Source organism: Semicossyphus pulcher, unplaced genomic scaffold, assembly GCF_022749685.1.
Source record: "Semicossyphus pulcher isolate SPU_LCO1_2020_fin unplaced genomic scaffold, fSemPul1.0.p SCAF_27, whole genome shotgun sequence".
Classification (NCBI taxonomy): Eukaryota; Metazoa; Chordata; class Actinopteri; order Labriformes; family Labridae; genus Semicossyphus; species Semicossyphus pulcher.
This window is the reverse complement of record NW_027211701.1, coordinates 2,763,267-2,783,386: the sequence shown is the minus strand read 5'-3', so window position 1 is coordinate 2,783,386 and position 20,120 is coordinate 2,763,267. Positions and strand designations below refer to the sequence as shown.

Sequence of the window (20,120 nt, the reverse complement as noted above, 5' to 3'; positions counted from 1 at the left end):
AACTGGGAACTTTCAAATTTGAGGTCGGTACATTTCTCAGAAAATTCGGTAGTGATAAAGCTAAATCCAGAAGAGCTGAAGAAATAAATGTGGTAACAAGGATCACTTTCTTATCTCATAGAGCCCCAGATACATTATCAGAACAGGAGAAACTACAACTGTCTCATTTGCAAATTAAACTAGATGAACTTAACAAACAAAAGGCAAAGGGTGCTTTTATCAGGTCCAGAACGAGATGGCTGGAAGAAGGTGAACAAAAGTCCCACTATTTTTTGAATCTAGAAAAACATCACTCCAGTATGAATAATATTAATAAGCTATATAGATCTGAGTTTTGCCAGGCATCAGCGGACGCCTTTTTGAACTCTCTAACAGTCAAAACTATTGGCGAAAAGGAAAGGCAGGTATGTGATCATTCTTTCACACTTGAGGAGGTTAAGAATGCAATGAATCTTTTGAAAGACAAAAAGTCACCCGGTACTGATGGACTAGTTTCAGAATTTTACAAGTCTTTTGCTGATGAACTGGCCCCTTTTTTATTTGAAGTCTTTTTAGAAAGCAAAGAAAAAGAACATCTCCCAACCACCGTGACTCAAGGATTGACAACTTTAATTCCCAAACCAACAAAGACACTTAATTTATTGATAATTGGCGGCCAATATCTTTGCTCAACAATGATTACAAGATATATGCTCTAATATTGGCCAAGAGACTTAAGATGGTTCTGGACTCAATCATTGAAGAAACGCAGTCAGGGTTCAGGCCCAAAAGACGCATAATAAACAACATTAAGCTAGTAATGGACATTTTGGATTACTCAGAAATGATTCATGACGATGGCTTTATTTTATTTTTAGACTTCTACAAGGCCTTCGACACAGTGGAGCATCAGTTTATTTTACAATCTTTGAAGACATTTGGCTTGGGTGAATATTTCTCTTCAGCTATAAAAACACTTAATATTAATAGTAATAGTTCCATTAAACTATTGGGAGGTACATCCCCTAGATTTAACCTGTCTAGAGGCATTAGGCAAGGTTGTCCTGCCTCCCCATATCTCTTTCTGATAGTGGCTCAGCTCTTGGCAGACCATATCAAATCTAGTGCGGTAAAAGGTATTTCTCTTCTTGGTAAAGAATGAATCATAACTCAGCTGGCGGACGACACCACACTATTTTGACAAAATGAAAACCAAGTATCTGTCGCCATTAAAGTAATCGGGGAGTTCTCAAAGGCGTCTGGTCTGTGCTTGAATATTAAAAAATGTGAACTTATGGCGATCAAAGAATGCGGAATTCAAATCACTAAAAATCAATACAGGAGAAGCACCTTAAACTTTAATCCTATTATACAAAAAACTCAAAGAAAACTAAACCAGTGGCTCTTAAGGGATTTGTCACTAAGAGGTAGAATCTTACTTACTAAGGCAGAGGGAATCTCTCCACTGACATATGCAGCTTTGGCTCTGCATCTTGACCACAGACTACTAAAAGAGATTGACAAAATGCTGTTCAACTTTGGATGGAAAAATAGGACCCATTACTTAAAGACAACAGTTCTGATGAATTCATATGAAAATGGTGGGCTTAACTTTTTGGATTTTCACTGACGCATACATGTTTTCCTTGTTTGTAACTATAACATTGAAAAGATTCCTGTTAAAATGTCTGCTTTTCATCGCCAGGCCTTCTTATCATGGTCTCTAATCTACAAACACAACTTTTCACCTCACAACTATTTTATATGGAATAACAAGGACATTTTGTATAAACATAAATCCTCTTTGTGGAATATTGGTTTCAAAACAATATTATGTTGGTTGATCAGTTATTTAGTAGGGAGGGTCTTCTTTCTACATGTGAAGAGTTTCTCTCAGAATATAAGATCCCTGTAACACCTGGGGATTATGCCAAAGTGTTTGGGGCCATACCCTCTGGAGTGTGTATGCTCTTTAAATGTCCACCGAGGCTTGATGACCAACCACTTCCCTTGTTATCTCCAACAGACACGCCAATAGGGAAAGTGTGTTTGTCCAGACATCCTATTAATAACAATAAGTCTGTAAGAGCAATGTTTCAAAAACATGTCACAACTTGACCCTGTGTCATTTCATACTGGAATAGATCTGTGGATGGTGTGGCATGGAAGAAGGCTTGGTTTATACCAAATCAATATTTGATTACGAACAAAGTCAAGGAAATGTCCTTTAAACTCATTCATACATTTTATCCAGCTAAAAATTATATTAGAAATAGATTTCAGATAGATATTGATGTGAATTGTAGTTTTTGTAAAGAATTCCCTGAAACTGTTGTGCATCTATTTTGGTATTGCCCGACTGTTAAGCTGCTCTGGCAAAAACTTTGTGGCTTCATCCAGGATAGAATTGATGGACATTTTGCTTTGTATTGGAAGAATGTATTGTTTGGTCTCGTGGTAAATGATACCCACAATAACACCTGTGTGTACATGATAAATCTTATTATTATAATGGCCAAATTTCACATCCATAAATACAAATTCACAGGTAAAAAAACATGCTTCATTGCCTTTTGTAACGAGTTCAAGCAATACATCCAGTCAATTAAAGACTCTGAGAAACCCAAAGCAATTAAAAGTGTTTCAGCTCGTGATACTTTAAAAACATTGACATAGACTGTGACCCCCCCAGCATAATCTGAGATATTTTTGGGATCTTTGTTTTTTGTTTATGTCCTTTACTTTCTCTTTTATTTATTCTGCTTTAAAGGCAGATAATATATACTTTCATAATATCTGTATACTTCATTTCCTGTTCGTTAATTGCTGGTCCCTGTATTGTTTACAGATAAACTTGTGAATGTTTTTCTTTTTTGTTATAAATAAAGTTCCAAAAACAAATACAAAGAATCCCAGAGTTTCTGCCTTTAACTTGTGCTTCAGACGCCAAGCTGTACGGTGCTACTTGTTGTATCTGTGCCTGTTGAAATCCTGTTCTGTAGATGTTTTATGTATTCTTTTAACTACACCTCCTTATTATTCCACATTTATCTTATTTCACAGATTCATTATCTTATGGCTCTCTTATGTCTTCACATTATGAAACTCTAAAGAGCGATTTAATCACAGTAATAGTTCAAGTAAAAGTGTGTTTATAAGGGTTAGTGTGTGTGAGGAACACAAATGTTCACATTTGTTCTCTGACTTTTTTATATCAACTTTACTCTGCACATTTTTATTACAGACCTTCAAACAAACTTCTCTTCATGTGTTTCATGGTTCTGAGAGGACTTGTTGTTATGATTGAAGTTAAGTGTGTTTCTGCTCACAGCTCTTGTCTAATGTGCACACTGAGTTGGGTACACACTGTAATGTAAGTTGAATGTGTCTGTAAACACATGTTTATGAAATGCTGTAAATAAGCTCATTGTGTTTAATAGTAAGGGTGGACATCTTCATTTAGAGACAAATGTGTAAATCTCAGGAAGTTTGCTGAGCTTTTATTTTGGTAGTTCATTAGAGTTACTTCCTCTTTGTGTCAGGATTGTTCAGTGGAAAACATTTGTGACATTAAAAACACAATCAGCCAAATATGAACCAAAGTGAAGCCTTGTCCAGCAACATTTAGACCACAGGACTGAAAGGAGACTCTCCCTCCTGCAGAGAACACAGACACACTGAGGAACCAGGAGACCAGAGCCAGAACCCAGGATAAAGAGGTTCAGTGGATGTGGTGTTGAAGGTGTGGAGGTGGATCAGTGTGTCAGAGGAGACTCTGTAGAAGGACAGAGTGCCAGCAGGACAGTCCACATACACTGCTACTCTGTGAGAGACAGAGGAGGAGGAGAGAGGGAGGACTGTGCTTTTGTTATTGTGACTGACAGAGTAACCACCATCAGAGCAGATCAGACTCCAGGACTGATCATTCCATCCAAACACACAGTAATGACTGCCTTCTTTCCTTCTGACTCCTCTGTAACTCACTGATATATAAACAAGTCCTCTCCACTCGACCTCCCAGTAACAGCGACCAGTCAGACCATTACTACACAGCAGCTGAGGCCAGTAGTCAAATCTGTCTGGATGATCAGGATATGACTGATCCTCTCTCACACGTGTCACCTTCCTGTTGTTGTCAGACAGTTTGAGCTTTCTGTTTGCTGTGTTTGAGTCCAGAGTGAGTTCACAGAAATCTGATGGAGAGAAAAAGACACAACACAGCAGCAGTTTATCATCAGACACACCTGAAGGGTTTATTCTTTGTTAACTGACAGTCTGCTGTTTGGTCATCATGAGTCAAACTGATTCCACACTTACACTTCTTCACACCAGGCTTTAACCTCAGCTCTCCACCATGGTCCACCCTGGAGGAAGAAACACAGTCACAATGATTTTCTATCCAACATGAGTCCTAACTGCTGTTCAACATGAAGCAGTGTTCCTCAGTTTGTCACTGTGACAGAGAAACAGGCTGAAACTCTGTAAACAACGAGAGGTGTAGATGTCATCCAGGGCAGACAAACGTGTGTTTGTGACTTTCTGGGCTGTGTTGATGATCTTCTGCAGGGCCTTCCTGTCAGCCACAGAGCTGCTGTCGTACCACACCAGGATCCCATGTGTCAGTATGCTCTCAATGGAGCCGTGGTAGAAGGACACCAGCAGCCGCTCTGTGAGGAAGTCCTTTATCCAGAGGCAGATGTTTTTGTTGAAGCCGAGATCAGACAGCTTGGAGACCAGTCTGCTGGAGATGATTGTATTAATGCAGAACTGTAGTCTACAGACAGCAGCCGTGCACATGCTCCTCATTGTTCTAAGTGGAGCAGTACAGTGTGGAGGGCAGGAGAGATGGTGTCATCTGTTGACCTGATCTGCAGCCTTGATGTGCTTGAGGACCGATCTCTGCAGGCACTTCATGATAACAGGTGTTAATGCTGTTGGCCTGTAGTCATTTAGGCAGGTTATTGCTGTGTGCTTTGGAACTGGCACTATTGTGGCTGTCTTTAAACATGTAGGGACAGAGCACTGTGCCAGAGATGGTTGAAGTGTTTGTGAATACCTCAGTTAACTCAGCAGCACAGTCTCTGAGAACCCGACCTGGAACACTCAGGACAGTGTGTGTGTGTGTGTGTGTGTGTGTGTGTGTGTGTGTGTGTGTGTGTGTGTGTGTGTGTGTGTGTGTGTGTGTGTGTGTGTGTGTGTGTGTGTGTGTGTGTGTGTGTGTGACCTCAGCAGTCTGTATGATGAGTTTTGTGATGGTGACATTGCCTACACAGCTTTTGATATAAAACAGAACAGTTCGTGTTTCAGTCTCAATGTCCTCATCTTTAAATAGAGTCTCGTCTGTGCGGTTAAAGCAGTCCTGTAGCCGAGCTTCAGGAAGTAAGAGCCTTTGTGTTCCTCAATGAGCAACATTTCTCTCTTGATTTAAATGTACAGTAAAACAATCTCGGTAACAGTATCTTATGATTTAAAGAAAAGGTGTTTCATAGATAATATAGATAATAAAATGTGACATAATAAAGCCCTACATACATAAACTAAGAGAAACCAGAAGAACATGAATGTTGGATAATAAAATCTTAAAGTTTAAAAACCTCACATGGTATTTTTATTATTTCCATCGTCAAGAACGATCTTTCATGTCCAGAATAAATGTTTGCTTTCATAGTTTATTTCTCAAAGGCTGCATCTGAACACAGTAATTCATGATCATTTAAAGACCAACAAACACAAAGTAGAAAAAAGGGAATCCTGCATCAAAGCTTTTCATGGTAACAGTCTCTCTATTTTGGTACCTTTTGGAAAGTAAGAACTCCTTCATGATGAGTTACCACAGCAGAAGCACTGTTATATTTTTGGTGAACGGTGAACTGAACGGATCAATTTACAACGTGAGCGTAGTTCACTCTGGAGGCAGTGAACGACCGCTCACCTTCAGAGCTAAAGTCGGACTTACGGCACCCAAGATGCATCTTCATTTCTCTCTGCTCCGCCCGCATTTACCATCACTCTGCCGCTCTCGCTCTCTCGCTCTCTCTCTCTCTCTCTCTCTCTTACTTGCTTGACCACTCACTCACTGCACATCTCCCTACATAAATTACAACTCCTTTTTTTAATAGAGGGCAGGGTAAGAAGTTGGCCTCTGTAGCACCTTCTCAAAAATTGTCGATTTATGCTTTGATGTAGATATATTGAACGTTCTGTTGTTTAAGTAGCTTGCACTACTCGTCTAATCCCACAGCGTTTTATGAGATGCAGACAGACAGAAAGGAGAGACAGCACAAATGATGGAGAGAAGAGAGAGTAGCAGATGATGAGTGGTAGAAGCACTACAAAGCATAAACTCTGTCTAAAAATGTGCAGTGAGTGTCTATGAACAAATAAAAAACATTTCAATATCACAATAAACTAAAGTTTTTTTGACCCTCATAAATGTTTAATGATAGCAGTGGAGGTACTCATTTTAAAGTTGTCAGTGATTACTTTATGTGCTAATAAAGAGTGCATACCATCGCATCAAAATCTTTGTGTTTTTATCAACAAACACCCCCCCGACGCCCCTACTGGGGTCGAAGGCCCCACAATATCATCATATCCTCACAAATTGTAGAAAGCTCGATCTTCAATATATATCTGATCTGTGTTGCAAAATATCATGAAAATATTAAAATGATTCTGTCTATCAGAACAAACTGATATTATAACTTTTGAGGTGTGGGGTGCCAAATCCAAAACTGGCTAAAATGGCTGATCATTACTTCAGCTGAAAAAGAGCTCGGTGCAGCTAAAACCAAACAATACAAAGTGAAAATGAACTAGTTCATTTTAATCTGTGTGAACTGAACTTTGAGCGAGCTCTTTTAAGTGTGAACTTGCAATACACTAAGCAAAAGAATATATATACAGTATCTATTTTAATTAGAGGGACCTGCAGTGTCTAAACTCTTGTTCTCTGTTCATACCTGAGCGTGTCAAGTCTCCAGTGTGGATCCTCAAGTCCAGCAGACAGCAGCTTCACTCCTTGTTCTCCTGGATGATTGTAGCTCAGGTCAAGCTTTCTCATATGGGAGGGGTTGGAGCTCAGAGCTGAGGCCAGAGACGCACAGCCTTCCTCTGTGATCAGACAGCCTGACAGACTGGAAATAAAATCATGTCATTAAATAAAATCTGACTGATTTTTAAAGAACAATATATCAAGTGTTGTTCAATCAGCCTCATACTGACCTGAGAGTTTCCAGTGTGCAATGTTCACTCTGCAGTCCAGCAGACAGCAGCTTCACTCCTGAATCCTGCAGGTCGTTGTTACTCAGGTCCAGCTCTCTCAGGCTAGAGGACTGGGAGCTAAGGACTGAGGACAGAGCTTCACAGCTTCTCTCTGACAGATTACAGCCACTCAGCCTGAAGAAGAATTAGTGATTAGTGACTGATTTTTTTTACTTTCCTGACTTACTTTGATCTTATCTGATGACCTGAATATTAGTGGACTCATGAGGAACTTTATGTTTCCATGTCACTAACAATTACTTAAAGCTCAAACGAGGAGTTTTTCGCTGTTTATGAAACAGACTGCAATTCATTCTAATTACTCTGTGTGACCTCAAAAAGCAAACAAGACCATCAGCAACAAGTTGATATAAAAGCTGAAACCGCTGACTGGGGAAGGTGTCAGACGAGGCAATTAACTGCACGCTGCCTTTGTTTCCAATTTACAGGGCACAATTTCAAATTGAGTGATGCATATGACTGTTAAAGAAAGCAAGGGAACATTTTTTGTTAAAGGAAACACTTCTTACACATGTACAGGACTAAATCAGCAAAGAGATAAGAGCTTTGTGCACAGGGGGCGCTAAAATCAACACAAACCAGAAATACCTCACAGCAGCTTTAAGTAAAATGTCTTTAGACTGAGTGATACTTAACAATCTGCCTCATACTGACCTGAGAGTTTCCAGCAGACAATGTTCACTCTGCAGTCCAGCAGACAGCAGCTTCACTCCTGACTCCTGCAGGTTGTTGTTACTCAGGTCCAGCTCTCTCACACTAGAGGACTGGGAGCTAAAGACTGAGGACAGAGCTTCACAGCTTCTCTCTGACAGATTACAGCCACTCAGCCTGAAGAAGAATCAACAGAGAGCAATCACAAACAATGTTTGTTTTTTCTGAACAAAGAAATGCTTCTTTAAACTTGTATAGTTAGGTGTGTACACACAGAGCTTTGTTGGAGGCCTTGACCACTGGCAGCAGCCTCAGAAGAGCCTCCTCTGAAGCAGAATATTTCTTCAGGTCAAACACGTCCAGATCTTTTTCTGATGACAGTAAGATGAAGACCAGAGCTGACCACTGAGCAGGAGACAGTTCATCTGTGGAGAGACGTCCTGATCTCAGGGACTGTTGGATCTGCTCCACTAGAGAACGATCATTCAGTTCATTCAGACAGTGGAACAGATTGATGCTTTTCTCTGTGGAGAGATTCTCACTGATCTTTGTCTTGATGTATTGGACTGTTGTTTGATTGGTCTGTGAGGTACTTCCTGTCTGTGTCAGCAGACCTCTCATGAGAGTCTGATTGGTCTGCAGTGAAAGACCCAGGAGGAAGCGGAGGAACAAGTCCAGGTGTCCATTTGGACTCTGTAAGGCCTTATCCACAGCACTCTGGTAGAAGTGTGTCTCTGCAGAGTCCTGATGAATTGTTTGTTCTTCTGACATCAGGTTGACACCAGAGTTGATGAATGTCAGATGGACATGAAGAGCAGCCAGAAACTCCTGAACACTCAGATGGACGAAGCAGAACACCTTGTCCTGGTACAGTCCTCTCTCCTCTTTAAAGATCTGTGTGAACACTCCTGAGTACACTGAGGCTGCTCTGATATCGATGCCACACTCTGTCAGGTCTGACTCATAGAAGATCAGGTTTCCTTTCTGCAGCTGCTCAAAAGCCAGTTTTCCCAGAGACTCAATCATCTTCCTGCTCTCTGGACTCCAGTGTTGATCTGTCTCAGCTCCTCCATCATACTTGATGTTCTTCAGTTTGGACTGAACCACCAGGAAGTGGATGTACATCTCAGTCAGGGTCTTGGGCAGCTCTCCTCCCCCTCTGGTCTTCAACACATCCTCCAGAACTGTCGCAGTGATCCAGCAGAAGACTGGGATGTGGCACATGATGTGGAGGCTTCGTGATGTCTTGATGTGGGAGATGATTCTGCTGGCCTGCTTCTCATCTCTGAATCTCTTCCTGAAGTACTCCTCCTTCTGAGGGTCAGTGAACCCTCTGACCTCTGTCACCATGTCAACACAATAAGCAGGGATCTGATTGGCTGCTGCAGGTCGTGTGGTTATCCAGAGGTGAGCAGAGGGAAGCAGGTTCTTCCTGATGAGGTTTGTCAGCAGCACATCCACTGAGCTGGACTCTGTAACATCAGTCAGGATCTCATTGTTGTGGAAGTCCAGAGGAAGTCGACACTCATCCAGACCGTCAAAGATGAACACAACCTGGAACTCTTCAAACCTGCAGATTCCTGCTTCTTTGGTTTCAGTGAAGAAGTGATGAACAAGTTCCACCAAGCTGAACTTCTTCTCTTTCAGCACATTCAGCTCTCTGAAGGTGAATGGAAATGTGAACTGTATGTCCTGGTTGGCTTTGTCTTCAGCCCAGTCCAGAGTGAACTTCTGTGTTAAGACAGTTTTCCCAATGCCAGCCACTCCCTTTGTCATCACTGTTCTGATTGGTCCATCTCTTCCAGGTGAGGCTTTAAAGATGTCTTCTTGTCTGATGGTTGTTTCTGGTCTGTGTGGTTTCCTGGATGCTGATTCAATCTGTCTGACCTCATGTTCATCATTGACCTCTCCAGTCCCTCCCTCTGTGATGTAGAGCTCTGTGTAGATCTGATTCAGAAGGGTTGGGTTTCCTGCTTTAGCAATCCCCTCAAACACACACTGGAACTTCTGCTTCAGGTTAGACTTCAGTTTACGTCTGCACTCTGCAGCAACAGCTCCTGAAAGAACAAACAGGAAATGTGATCAATAAGTTGAAGCTATAATCAATCAGATGATTTTAAACTTAAACACATCAGGGTGGTGTTTATTTCCCTCCTCTCTGAAATCTCTTCAGCACATCAGGTGTGAACAGTTTCTCACAGTTCATAGATCTGATTAAATGTGTGCATCATATTAACAGCAGAGTTTTAAATGTGACCCTCTCCCATGTTGCCTCCATTTCCTCTTTCCATCATGTTAAATGTGTTAAAATCCTCTTACTGCTCTGCAGACAGTCAGCCAGCTCCTCCTGCTTCATTCTCCTCAGGAAGTGCAGTGTGATCTTCACAAATGCCTCTCTGCTGCTCCTCCTCTGCTCCTCCTCCTCACTGTCCAACACCTCCTCTTCCTCCCTCTGACTCTCTAAGCATTCTGGGTAATCTGGACTCAGACCCCTCTTGATCTCCTTCAGCTCGTTCTTCACAAAACTGACAATGTTCTCCTCCAGCAGCTGGAACAGAACAAGAAGTGAACTTTGACCTGTAGAAGTCAACATCAGATCATCAGTGACAGACAGAAAGCCTGCTGGTCTGCAGAGTGCAGCATGGAGACTGGATCACAATGGTAGTTCAGTATTTAGTCTGTGGATGGTCCTGTCTCCTAGAAATGAAGTTGATATAAAATGAGATTCATGTTGGAGAAATATCCTGGTCTGGTTTCACACAGAAAAGATCTGCAGTGACTTTGGACACGATGTGTTTATTAGAATGAAGCTGAAACCACAAACTGTCATTAACATGAACCAAAGTGTTTCTGTTGTTTCAAACACAAACTGGACTCAGTCTGTGAACTCTGCTCTCTGCTGCCAAAGTCTGTGTGAGACCACCATCCACCACGACCTCTGACCTCTGACTCTGTGCTGCTCAGCAATGTAACGCTTCATTCAGTCAATAAAACACTGACTGTGAACATAATTCAGACAGAGATGATGTTTGCAGTGTAATCAGGAAACAATTCAGTAACATAAAAATGTCATTTGAAGTCAACTTTGATTCTCAGTAGTAGCTGTGTTTGTTCATTTACACACCATAAATATGGAGTCCAGCTGTGTTTGATGCTGCTGGGCAGACTGACCAATGGGAACCTCTGATCTCTGCTGCTGAACTCTGTGGAACAAATATAATATAATATACTGTATATAATATAAAGACACAGTGTTACATGTGATAGATTCTATCAAGTGGATCCTGTTAGATCCTCCTACAAACACAGGACACACATGAAGGTACATGCTCAGTACAGTTATTGATGTGTAAAATAGTTTCCTGCTGTTGGATCCTGATAGAAACACAAACACTGATAAATGTTCAGGTTCAGACATAAAACACTGCTGACATGTTGGATTTTAAAGGTTTTAATACAGAACAACAGAAACATGTTCTGTTTTAAATTCTTACCTTTGACAATCAGAGTTATTTACATCTTTGAAAACAATAATTTGATCCTTAGACCGGTCACTCTTGAAGGACACACAGCTGGGCTCAGGTCCAGGAGAATCTGGTCTCTCATGTTCGATACTGAAAGAATCACAAACTCTGATGAACGTTCATAAACACTGAAAATCTTCCAGAATTATTGCTGCTGAAAATTATTAAAGTTTAAATACTGATAACAACAAACTGTGAGATAAATGATTACTTTTGATCCTCAGACTGCTGGCCATCTTTGAAATGAATAGGTGGATCCTTAGACCGGTCACTCTTTAAGGACACACAGCTGGGCTCAGGTCCAGGTCCAGGTCCAGGTCCAGGTCCAGGTCCAGCAGAGTCTGGTCTGAGCTGCTGCTCTGGCCTTCAACACAACACACACAGAGCTGTGAGTGTGAATAATGATGGTGGAGTGATTTGAGTGCTGAGCTCTGACATGGAGAAGAGTCATGGACAGTTAGAGATCCTCATCTCACCTCTGAGCTTTGGTCTGGCTGTCATGTTCCCCATACCGAGTTATTTTAGAGGGAGGGGCTCCCTCCTCTCTGTCCTCACACTGACTCATAGCAGAGCCCCCACCTTCACACAAACACAACAACATGCTCATTCATTACAACCAGCTTTACATCACAGAGACACACACTGCTCTCTACCACAGTGTCATTCCTGATTCTACCACCAGATGGCACCAAAGGAAGAAATGATTCAAAGATTTCCACTGTGGATAAATGGAGAAGAATATATTCCTTTTTATACAGCTGTACTTTTTGTCCACTAGAGAGCTCATATGGATTCATTTATAGTTCACTTCTGTTCAAAGTGAGGACATGCAAAATCTTCCAGTTTAACATGTGGCAGGAGAAAGAAAATACTCACCAGGTGACTTCAGATCCACGTTCTACCTTCACCTGTAGAGGAAACACAAAGAGAGAAACTGCTGCTGATCATTTTTCACAAGTTCTTCTTCAACAATCTGAGGACGCTGTCACACTCCAATAACTTCACAGTCAAAGTCTAGAAACATGAACATGACATTAAATCAGTGTAACCTACAACCAGAGTCCAGGACAGTCCAGTCGGGACATGAATGAATAAACTCAGAGGGACACAGGATAATATCTGATTTCACTGCAGTTCATACTTAATTACATCTTTCTCTTGTCTCATTTGTTCTAAAAGGAACAAAACACATCTGGAGATTTTATATAAAAAAGAAACACGGTCATAAAAACAAACTGTCCCATCATCAAAATCATTTTCTGTCAGCTTTAACTCAACACAAAATCACTACACAAAGATAAAGTAGGTGTGGTGGAGTTATTCATATTAATACAATAATCTTCTTAAATCTGAGAGCAGACAAAGAATGTTGTCAGCTTTTGTCACATAACAATTATTTTCTCTTTTACCTGAGAGGAGATTCGACAGCAAAGAAAACAACCAGAAATGCACAAATTCATTGTGTTTTACCAAATATGTTTCTATGTCTCAAAACAAACAAAAACCCTGTCCAGCACCAAAACGCATTTGAAGCTGAAAACAAGGTTTAAACTCACTGTTGACTTTGACCAATTTTATCCAAGACCTCCATCTTTTTCCTCAACCTGAACAAATAATTGAACGTGCCTCAAAAGGACCATCAAAGATGTTTGTTACTAATCAAACGGATATTATAGAAAATATTGTCTGAAAACAAATTAAAAATGTAAATGTTTTACAAGTGTGTTCCTTAAAAACATGTTGAGACTCTGCACAAATCCACAGTGCTGAACAATTAATTGAAATTCAGCCGAAATCGCAATATGGGCTCCTGCCATTTTAAATCACAGGAGGCGCATTTTCATTCTAATATTGTGTTGCAGAGATGCTCTGGCCTACACATCACACACAGACGAAAGGATCACATATCATGGCTTTGTACAGATCCCTGCAAAAATCACACATTGATCACTAATTCAGATTTTTCACTGACAATGAGAATAATGATGTAAAAATGATCATTCCCTTTAATATCGCAAATCATATCGGAATCACAATATAAGTCAAAATAATCGCACTTTGATATTTTTTCAAGGAAGTGATGGTGACCTCGTGTGAAGTGATGATTTAGTAATGATGAACTCAATTAGCAAATACTCCCTTTTAGTGATGTTCATTAAGTCATCATTTACAAGTATTACGACGTGAGGAACGCAACAGCATCCACCGCAGACAGAACTCAGTTTGTATTCTTACTCCAACGTTTTCTAACATGCTATCCAATGTTAGCATGTAAAGCTAGCTAACGTTAACCCAGTAGAGAAGGTTTGCTGGGTAGCCTATGTGTTGTGTCATTGTGTGGTATTTGCGGTGGACACTTGTTGTGTTGTGAAGCATATGACAAATAACCTCAAACTTGTTCTACCACAAATACGACACAATGTTGCTGTAAATTTCAGCGTGCAACACTTTACAATCAGCGCCCCGTGTTGCTCAGCCTCTCTGATTTAAAAAGGCCCGTCGCCCTGACGTCTGTCATGGAATCCTTTAGAGACAGGTGTTGAGCCACCTGAAGGACATCACAGCCCCCCTGCTGGACCCCCTGCAGTTTGCCTACCGGACAAACAGGTCGCTGGATGATGCAGTCAACATGAGACTGAACTACATCCTGCATAACCTCGACTCTCCAGGGAACTACACAAGGATCCTGTTGGTGGACTTCAGCTCAGCCTTCAACACCACCATCCCTGAAATCCTTCACCACAAACTCACCCAGCTCACAGTGCCAGCACCCACCTGTCAGTGGATCACCAACTTCCTGACTGACAGGAGGCAGTTGATTCGTCCACCTGCCAATGAAACGCTGAGACTTCTTGCAATCCATAACAACGTTAGGCTTATAAGTAACAATAGCGTATGTGCACACATATCAAATATAAAACAGACAATAAAAATAAGAAAGAAAGCGGCGAAAGAGTGACGCTATGATACAGTAGGCCTGTTTAATATGCGCATGTGTAACACGTAGAGATGAATGTTTAGATGAAATATCTCAAATGATTTGTATTTGTCGGTTAATGAAGAGGTTCAATTCCCTGCTGCCCAAAAGGATGTGGTACAATTATGGTGGCAGATTGCCACAACTCTTCTTCAGGAGTCTGCCAAGTTAAATAATGACACTACCAACAAGTTTTAATGAACATGTACTGTGGTTGTGATCTCTGATAATTACAGAAAATACTAATAATTCTCAGTGGATTTGGCTTGAAAGAAAGATTCTTATCCTCACAAATGTTGCACTCTTTCAAATGTTTGATTTTCTCAGATGATCTGACGAGCCTTTGTTTCCACTGTGGGGGGGCGAATGCAGATGATGGTGAAGAGTTGACATGGGTATTTTATTTTATGTTCATTTATTCAGCCTTGGGTATCTTACAGCAAATGACATTTAATAAACTTGGGGATATCTTCACTCTTGTACCATAAATAGTCCCCCCAAGAGTCAGCTTAAAAAAAAGACTATTATCCCCCCAGCTTATATTAGTGAAGGAATGAACATCGATGTTTACATTATAACACGATGGCTTAAATGTTTTTAGACTTCAGATTTCCTGTGATGGCTGTGGAAGTCATATGTGACTTACAGCTGTTATTTATTCATCATTTGCTGTTCACTTCTGTTAACTAAGAAATGCTGCTGGGAGCTCTCTGCACGTTCTGTTTTTAAGATCATCATGAAAAGTTATCTTGTAATAAAACACGCTTCAAGGCATTCCAACGACATGTCGTGTTTGAGTTTTCTTTTTCTACATTTTAACATAGAGGTTTTCATTATTACTGCCAATGTAAATCAGTTCAAAGTGTCGCTAATCAGTCTCATGGTTACACACTTTTCTGGCCAGTCAGCACCGTCACTCAGAAACAGAAGAGGAGATTGTGACCATATTTCACATTTGGATACTGGATTGGCGACACTAACCGGATAGATCTTCTATGATGGCCGGTTAAAGATTTGTGTCAAGCATCTACGTTTTCTAATGTGTAGCTACTCTGCAGTAACATCCATATTTTAGTTTCTGCTAGTTTTCAGAGTGGGTTTGCTGGTCTATAGTTTTAGTAGCCTTTAGTTTTTATTTGTCAGGGGCGTTATTCATGATACAATAACAGTATTTATGTCGAGTTTTCAACAGTAACCGTCGTTATTTATAATTGTATTATCAAACACATTCAAAAACGCAGCAAATACTTTCTGTTACCCCATTTTCTACATATAACTAGAGAGTGACAAAGTTTGCCTTTCACTTCAAGAATTCGACACCCTACAGATAGCCTGCAGCTCGCTCAATACAACTTAGTTTGGAGCCTCGGCGTTCGGACGGGGCGGGGTTAGGGGGGAAACACACCGGGAAGATAAAGACCTGCAGGACGCAAGACGACAGTGCTGCAAGAAATGTTGACTTCTGCTGATTTTATTTTAGCAAACGCAGCAAACATGGGTTCTCAGATCAGTTTAACAGCCACTCACACAAACATTATGATAACTGTTGGTTACGTTACCTTCTGATGGAGAGAAGAATCTGCGTGAGGCCGAGGAGTGAAGTGAACTAAAAAGCAGCTTCAACCAGGAAACCAACCAGAGAAAGAACAAACATGTAACTGACAGAAGGAGGTTTTCAATAGTGTTACTTTCGTCAACGAAAATTAAGACGATAAATGTTAGTCAACGATCATTTTTCCATCATGAAGACGAGACGTTGTCGAGTTAAAAATAGATCTTTGACAGTAAAAACTCCGACGGCACGAATGTTTTGTTTTCGTTAACGAGACGAGACTCAAATGTTAGCGGTGGCTGTCGGACATTCAAAATCCAATTTAAATCCTCAAGCACCAGTTAGAGATAACGGGTATCACGAAGGAGGTGAGAAACTTTCTCTGTTCACTCAGGCCTCCTGCTTCAGGCTCTGTTCCCGCTCACAGAATAAGGGGAAGTTTTCGGGTCATGTGACGCTTCTTCCGCACTAAAAGGAGCGATCACCGACTGTCTGCTTCAGTCAGACACCTGATGAGGAAATGTGATCACAGAGCAGCTCTGAACTTTGGAAAAACTGCAGTCAAACATGAATAGACACTATGAAACTTCATTAGTTAGATTATAAAGGTCTTAATATTCAGCTTCATGCTCCGTCTTATTTTACAGCGAGGAAATAAAACGTGGAAAGATGGACTTTATTACTTCAGTCTGTTGTAACTTCATGATACGTGGGAAAAATAATTAATAATTACTCCTAATTATAATTCATCCTTTTTTCCTCATTATTGTTGTTTGATATGATAACATATCTGTGTTAAACTGGACGGACAATAATGGTGTTTTACACACAGACATAACAGCGTGTGTAAAGGTTGTATGTATGAAGACCGTGTGTTTAAGAGAACTGTGTGCTGTGGTGGCAATTTTCTGATGACGGGACCAATAAAGTTCTCAGGGAAACAAAGATGTCTTTTGATGTCATTTAATTGAAGAATATTAAAAGATGAGTAAAAGCAATTAACAACTCGAGCTGGGTCAGACCAGTACTACACAGAACGCAGCTGTCTAGCTGACTGACACAGACTCAAGGTTCACAGTGTGTGTTATACATTACAGAAAGAACTCCCTCTCACAGAGACAAAGTAAGGTGTTATTGTTATGACTTCAGCTGAGGCGCCTGTCTATCTAGAGTTTACCCCTTGCCCTCGAGCTCTCAGCCCAGACAAGGCCACCAACTATCTCTCTAAGACAGAAGGAGCAACAGTAAATCATGCACAAGACCCTGGAGAGGAGCAGACAACCTCAGCTGATTATACCATGATTATTGACTCTGTAATATTAAAGAAATTTAAACACATGAGCAAACAGGTTAACATAAAAAATCCTTCACAACTCCCCACTTTTTATCATGAACTGATAATTACATTTGAGTATATGAGTATATAAGCCTTCAGCAACATCAGAATGTAAACCCTGTTTCACAGTTTAATTACACTCGTCACACAGAAGGGGAGTAAAAGAATCATGGTAAGAATCATTGTAATATCTGCTGTCCTGTGAGAATTGTCAATACTTACCCATGTGTGATATCATTTCTGTGTCATAGTTGGGGAAAGGGCAAAGGTCAGGTGAGCGGGGGTCATCAGGGAGGTCAGAGTCACTTTGGATCAGTGCTTTAAACGTCAGCTGTTTAGTCAAACTCACGTGTTAGTCTGGTGTGTTTTATTAGTCAGGTCATGTGTGTGCGTCACACTAGTAGTCAGGTTATCAACTCTGGTTGTCTGCTGTTGCATGTCAAACCATAACAAAGGAAAAATGACGATCGATGTTACTAAAGTTAAACAACATCTCCAGGCTGCCGGAGTGGTCACCACGGTCGTTGACCAAGGCCAATGATGACATGGAGTTTGGCACGCTGCTGTTGGAGGAGGGCGCTTATTTCACCCCTGCCTCTGACTTTAGGTTCCAACGCAGCTGTAGGGGAGGGTGGCGCTAGGCTCACTTCCCAGTTGTTTTCCTCAGCGTCTCAAATTTTGGCTTTTCAGCCGTTTTATTTCTTTCAGGTTCTCCCCAAAGGGAGAAAGAGGCAATGATATTTCCAAAGGTTCCCCCCCGATGGGAGAACAAAACTTGTATATTCCAAAGGTTGTAAATCATTTCCTCAGAGGCTCCCCTGTTGGAGAAGGAGCCAGTTTGCAGTGGCTGGTGTGGACCCAAGTGGCCCTCCCTTGGACTTTGAGAGGGTTGTGTGGTGTTAGGAGGACCTGGAAATGGCCGGTGAAACGCCTTTGCTTCCATTGCTTCCTCCTGAAATCTTTGAGCACCCAGTCACCAGGCTGGGTGTTGTGTTGAGGACCAGTGGCCTGTTTAGGCAGTGCAGCCTTCACTTGGAGGTGAAGGGCTGAAAGGGAAGCTGTTGAGTGTACCCAGTAATATCTGGAAAGGGCTCAGCCCGCGTTTATCTCACATGCGCGTCTGCATGTGAAACAGCACGAGCAGATACATCTTTACCCATATAAGTTCAGCATCCTTAGCTTTAGCATTTAGCTTTAGCTTTAAAGGAACCATTTTCACGCTCTACTGCACCTGCACTCTGTGGCTGATAGGAGCAGTGGTGTTTTAAATCAAACCCCCAAAACTTCAGACATTTCTTTGATGTTAGTTAGTTGGTTAGTAAATTAGTTAGTTAGATACTTTACTAATCCTTTACAGGAAATGTCACTGCTACAGCAGCTTCAATCACCGTCAAGACACCACATGTAACACTGCAACACAATCAGGCACATAAAAATACCAAAATCAGTTTCTAAACAAAACTAAAAATCACAACTGACACATTAAAAGATATTAATACACATTGTGGATGGAGATGGACGCAGATGGCTTGATGAATGAAAGCAGCTTATCTTACCAGGGATCCCCCACCGGGGCATCACTTCCATGAGCAGTGCTTTTGCCACTGCTGTTGAATCCTGTTTGCTGGAGAGGAAAACTTCAACCCATGTACTGAACATGTCCACCATGACCAAACAGCACTTTTTACCTTCACAGACTGAGAGTTCAATGAAATCCATCATCCAATGTTGTCCTGGGCTTGTAGGGGCGGATGACTGTGCTGTGGGACTTTTGGAGCGCCCACTGCTGAGCTGCACAGATAACAGTTTTTGCAGAAATGTTTCGCAACAACAGAAAAACCTTGTGTATACCAGCATGAATTAATGGCAGCACGCATCCCCCTTCACCCACGTGATCTGTTCTGTGAGCCAGGCGCACATACAAAGTGAAAAGAGCACGTGGTAAACCAACCAATTTTGACCAAAGTGTTTTTCAGATTGTGTAGCCATGTGAGTGAAGGCTGTTCGATCAGGTGGAGTGTCAGACAAATGTGAGGATGAGAACATGTTAAATACATCACCAGAGCGGGCTGCTGCCTTTGCAGCTGCGTCCGCTGACGCATTTCCACGAGAAGCAGCATCATCACGTCGTGTGTGTGCTTCACACTTAATTACAGAAACTGCTGAGGGGAGCAAAACAGCATCAAGGAGTGATGAGACCAATAAATGGTTAGAAACAGGTTTACCTGAGGATTTTCAAATCCTCTGTGTCTCCAGAGAGCACCAAAGTCATGCACTATTCCAAATGCGTATCGAGAGTCAGTGTAGATGTTAACAGATTTACCAGCAGCTTGTTTACAGGCTTCTGCGAGGGCGAAGTTCAGCTGCTTGAGCAGTATAGTGCGAGGGTAATTTACCTGATATCAAAACTTCATGTTGTGTAACGACCGCAAACCCTGTTTGATTCTTCCCTTTTTCATCACGTGAGGCAGAGCCATCAACGAAAAACTCGAGGTCAGCATTTGGAATGGGTACATCTTTCAGATCCACTCTGGGAGAGCAAACGTCCTGTAAAACTTGAACACAATCATGTGAGTCATCAGCCTCTCCATCCTCCTCAGTGGGCAGGAGGGAGGCGGGGTTAAGAACAGAACATTTTTCAAACCTGTTGGGCTTCAGGTGTCCACGTGATCTTATCATGGGCAGAGAGTTGTTGTCATGAATCAAAGATGAGAGAGGAGCTTGTTGTTCAGAGTAGTTAGGGATCCATTGTCGGGAATATGACGTCATGCAAAGGAAACTCGTCATTTGTTTGTTTGTTGCCGGTTTGGGAGCTCC

The 20,120-nt window shown here is 41.4% G+C and overlaps 1 protein-coding gene and 1 long non-coding RNA gene across 2 annotated transcripts; both read right to left on the bottom strand.

Moving 5' to 3' along the window:
• Positions 1-641: 641 nt before the first annotated feature.
• Positions 642-11,909, bottom strand: LOC138604778 (protein NLRC3-like). The gene is made up of 9 exons (XM_069676767.1): positions 11,894-11,909; positions 11,726-11,802; positions 10,234-10,462; positions 8,189-9,971; positions 7,918-8,091; positions 7,204-7,377; positions 6,942-7,115; positions 4,297-4,343; positions 642-4,172 (listed from the first exon to the last, which is right to left on the bottom strand). Exons 1-9 carry the CDS (start codon positions 11,907-11,909, stop codon positions 3,604-3,606), a joined length of 3,243 nt encoding a protein of 1,080 aa, XP_069532868.1. The 3' UTR covers positions 642-3,603.
• Positions 11,910-11,927: 18 nt separating this feature from the next.
• LOC138604935 (uncharacterized) lies at positions 11,928-16,375 on the bottom strand. Its single transcript, XR_011309303.1, has 3 exons — positions 15,975-16,375; positions 12,315-12,346; positions 11,928-12,017 (listed from the first exon to the last, which is right to left on the bottom strand). It is a non-coding gene; the product is annotated as an uncharacterized lncRNA (long non-coding RNA).
• Between the last annotated feature and the right edge of the window lie 3,745 nt (positions 16,376-20,120).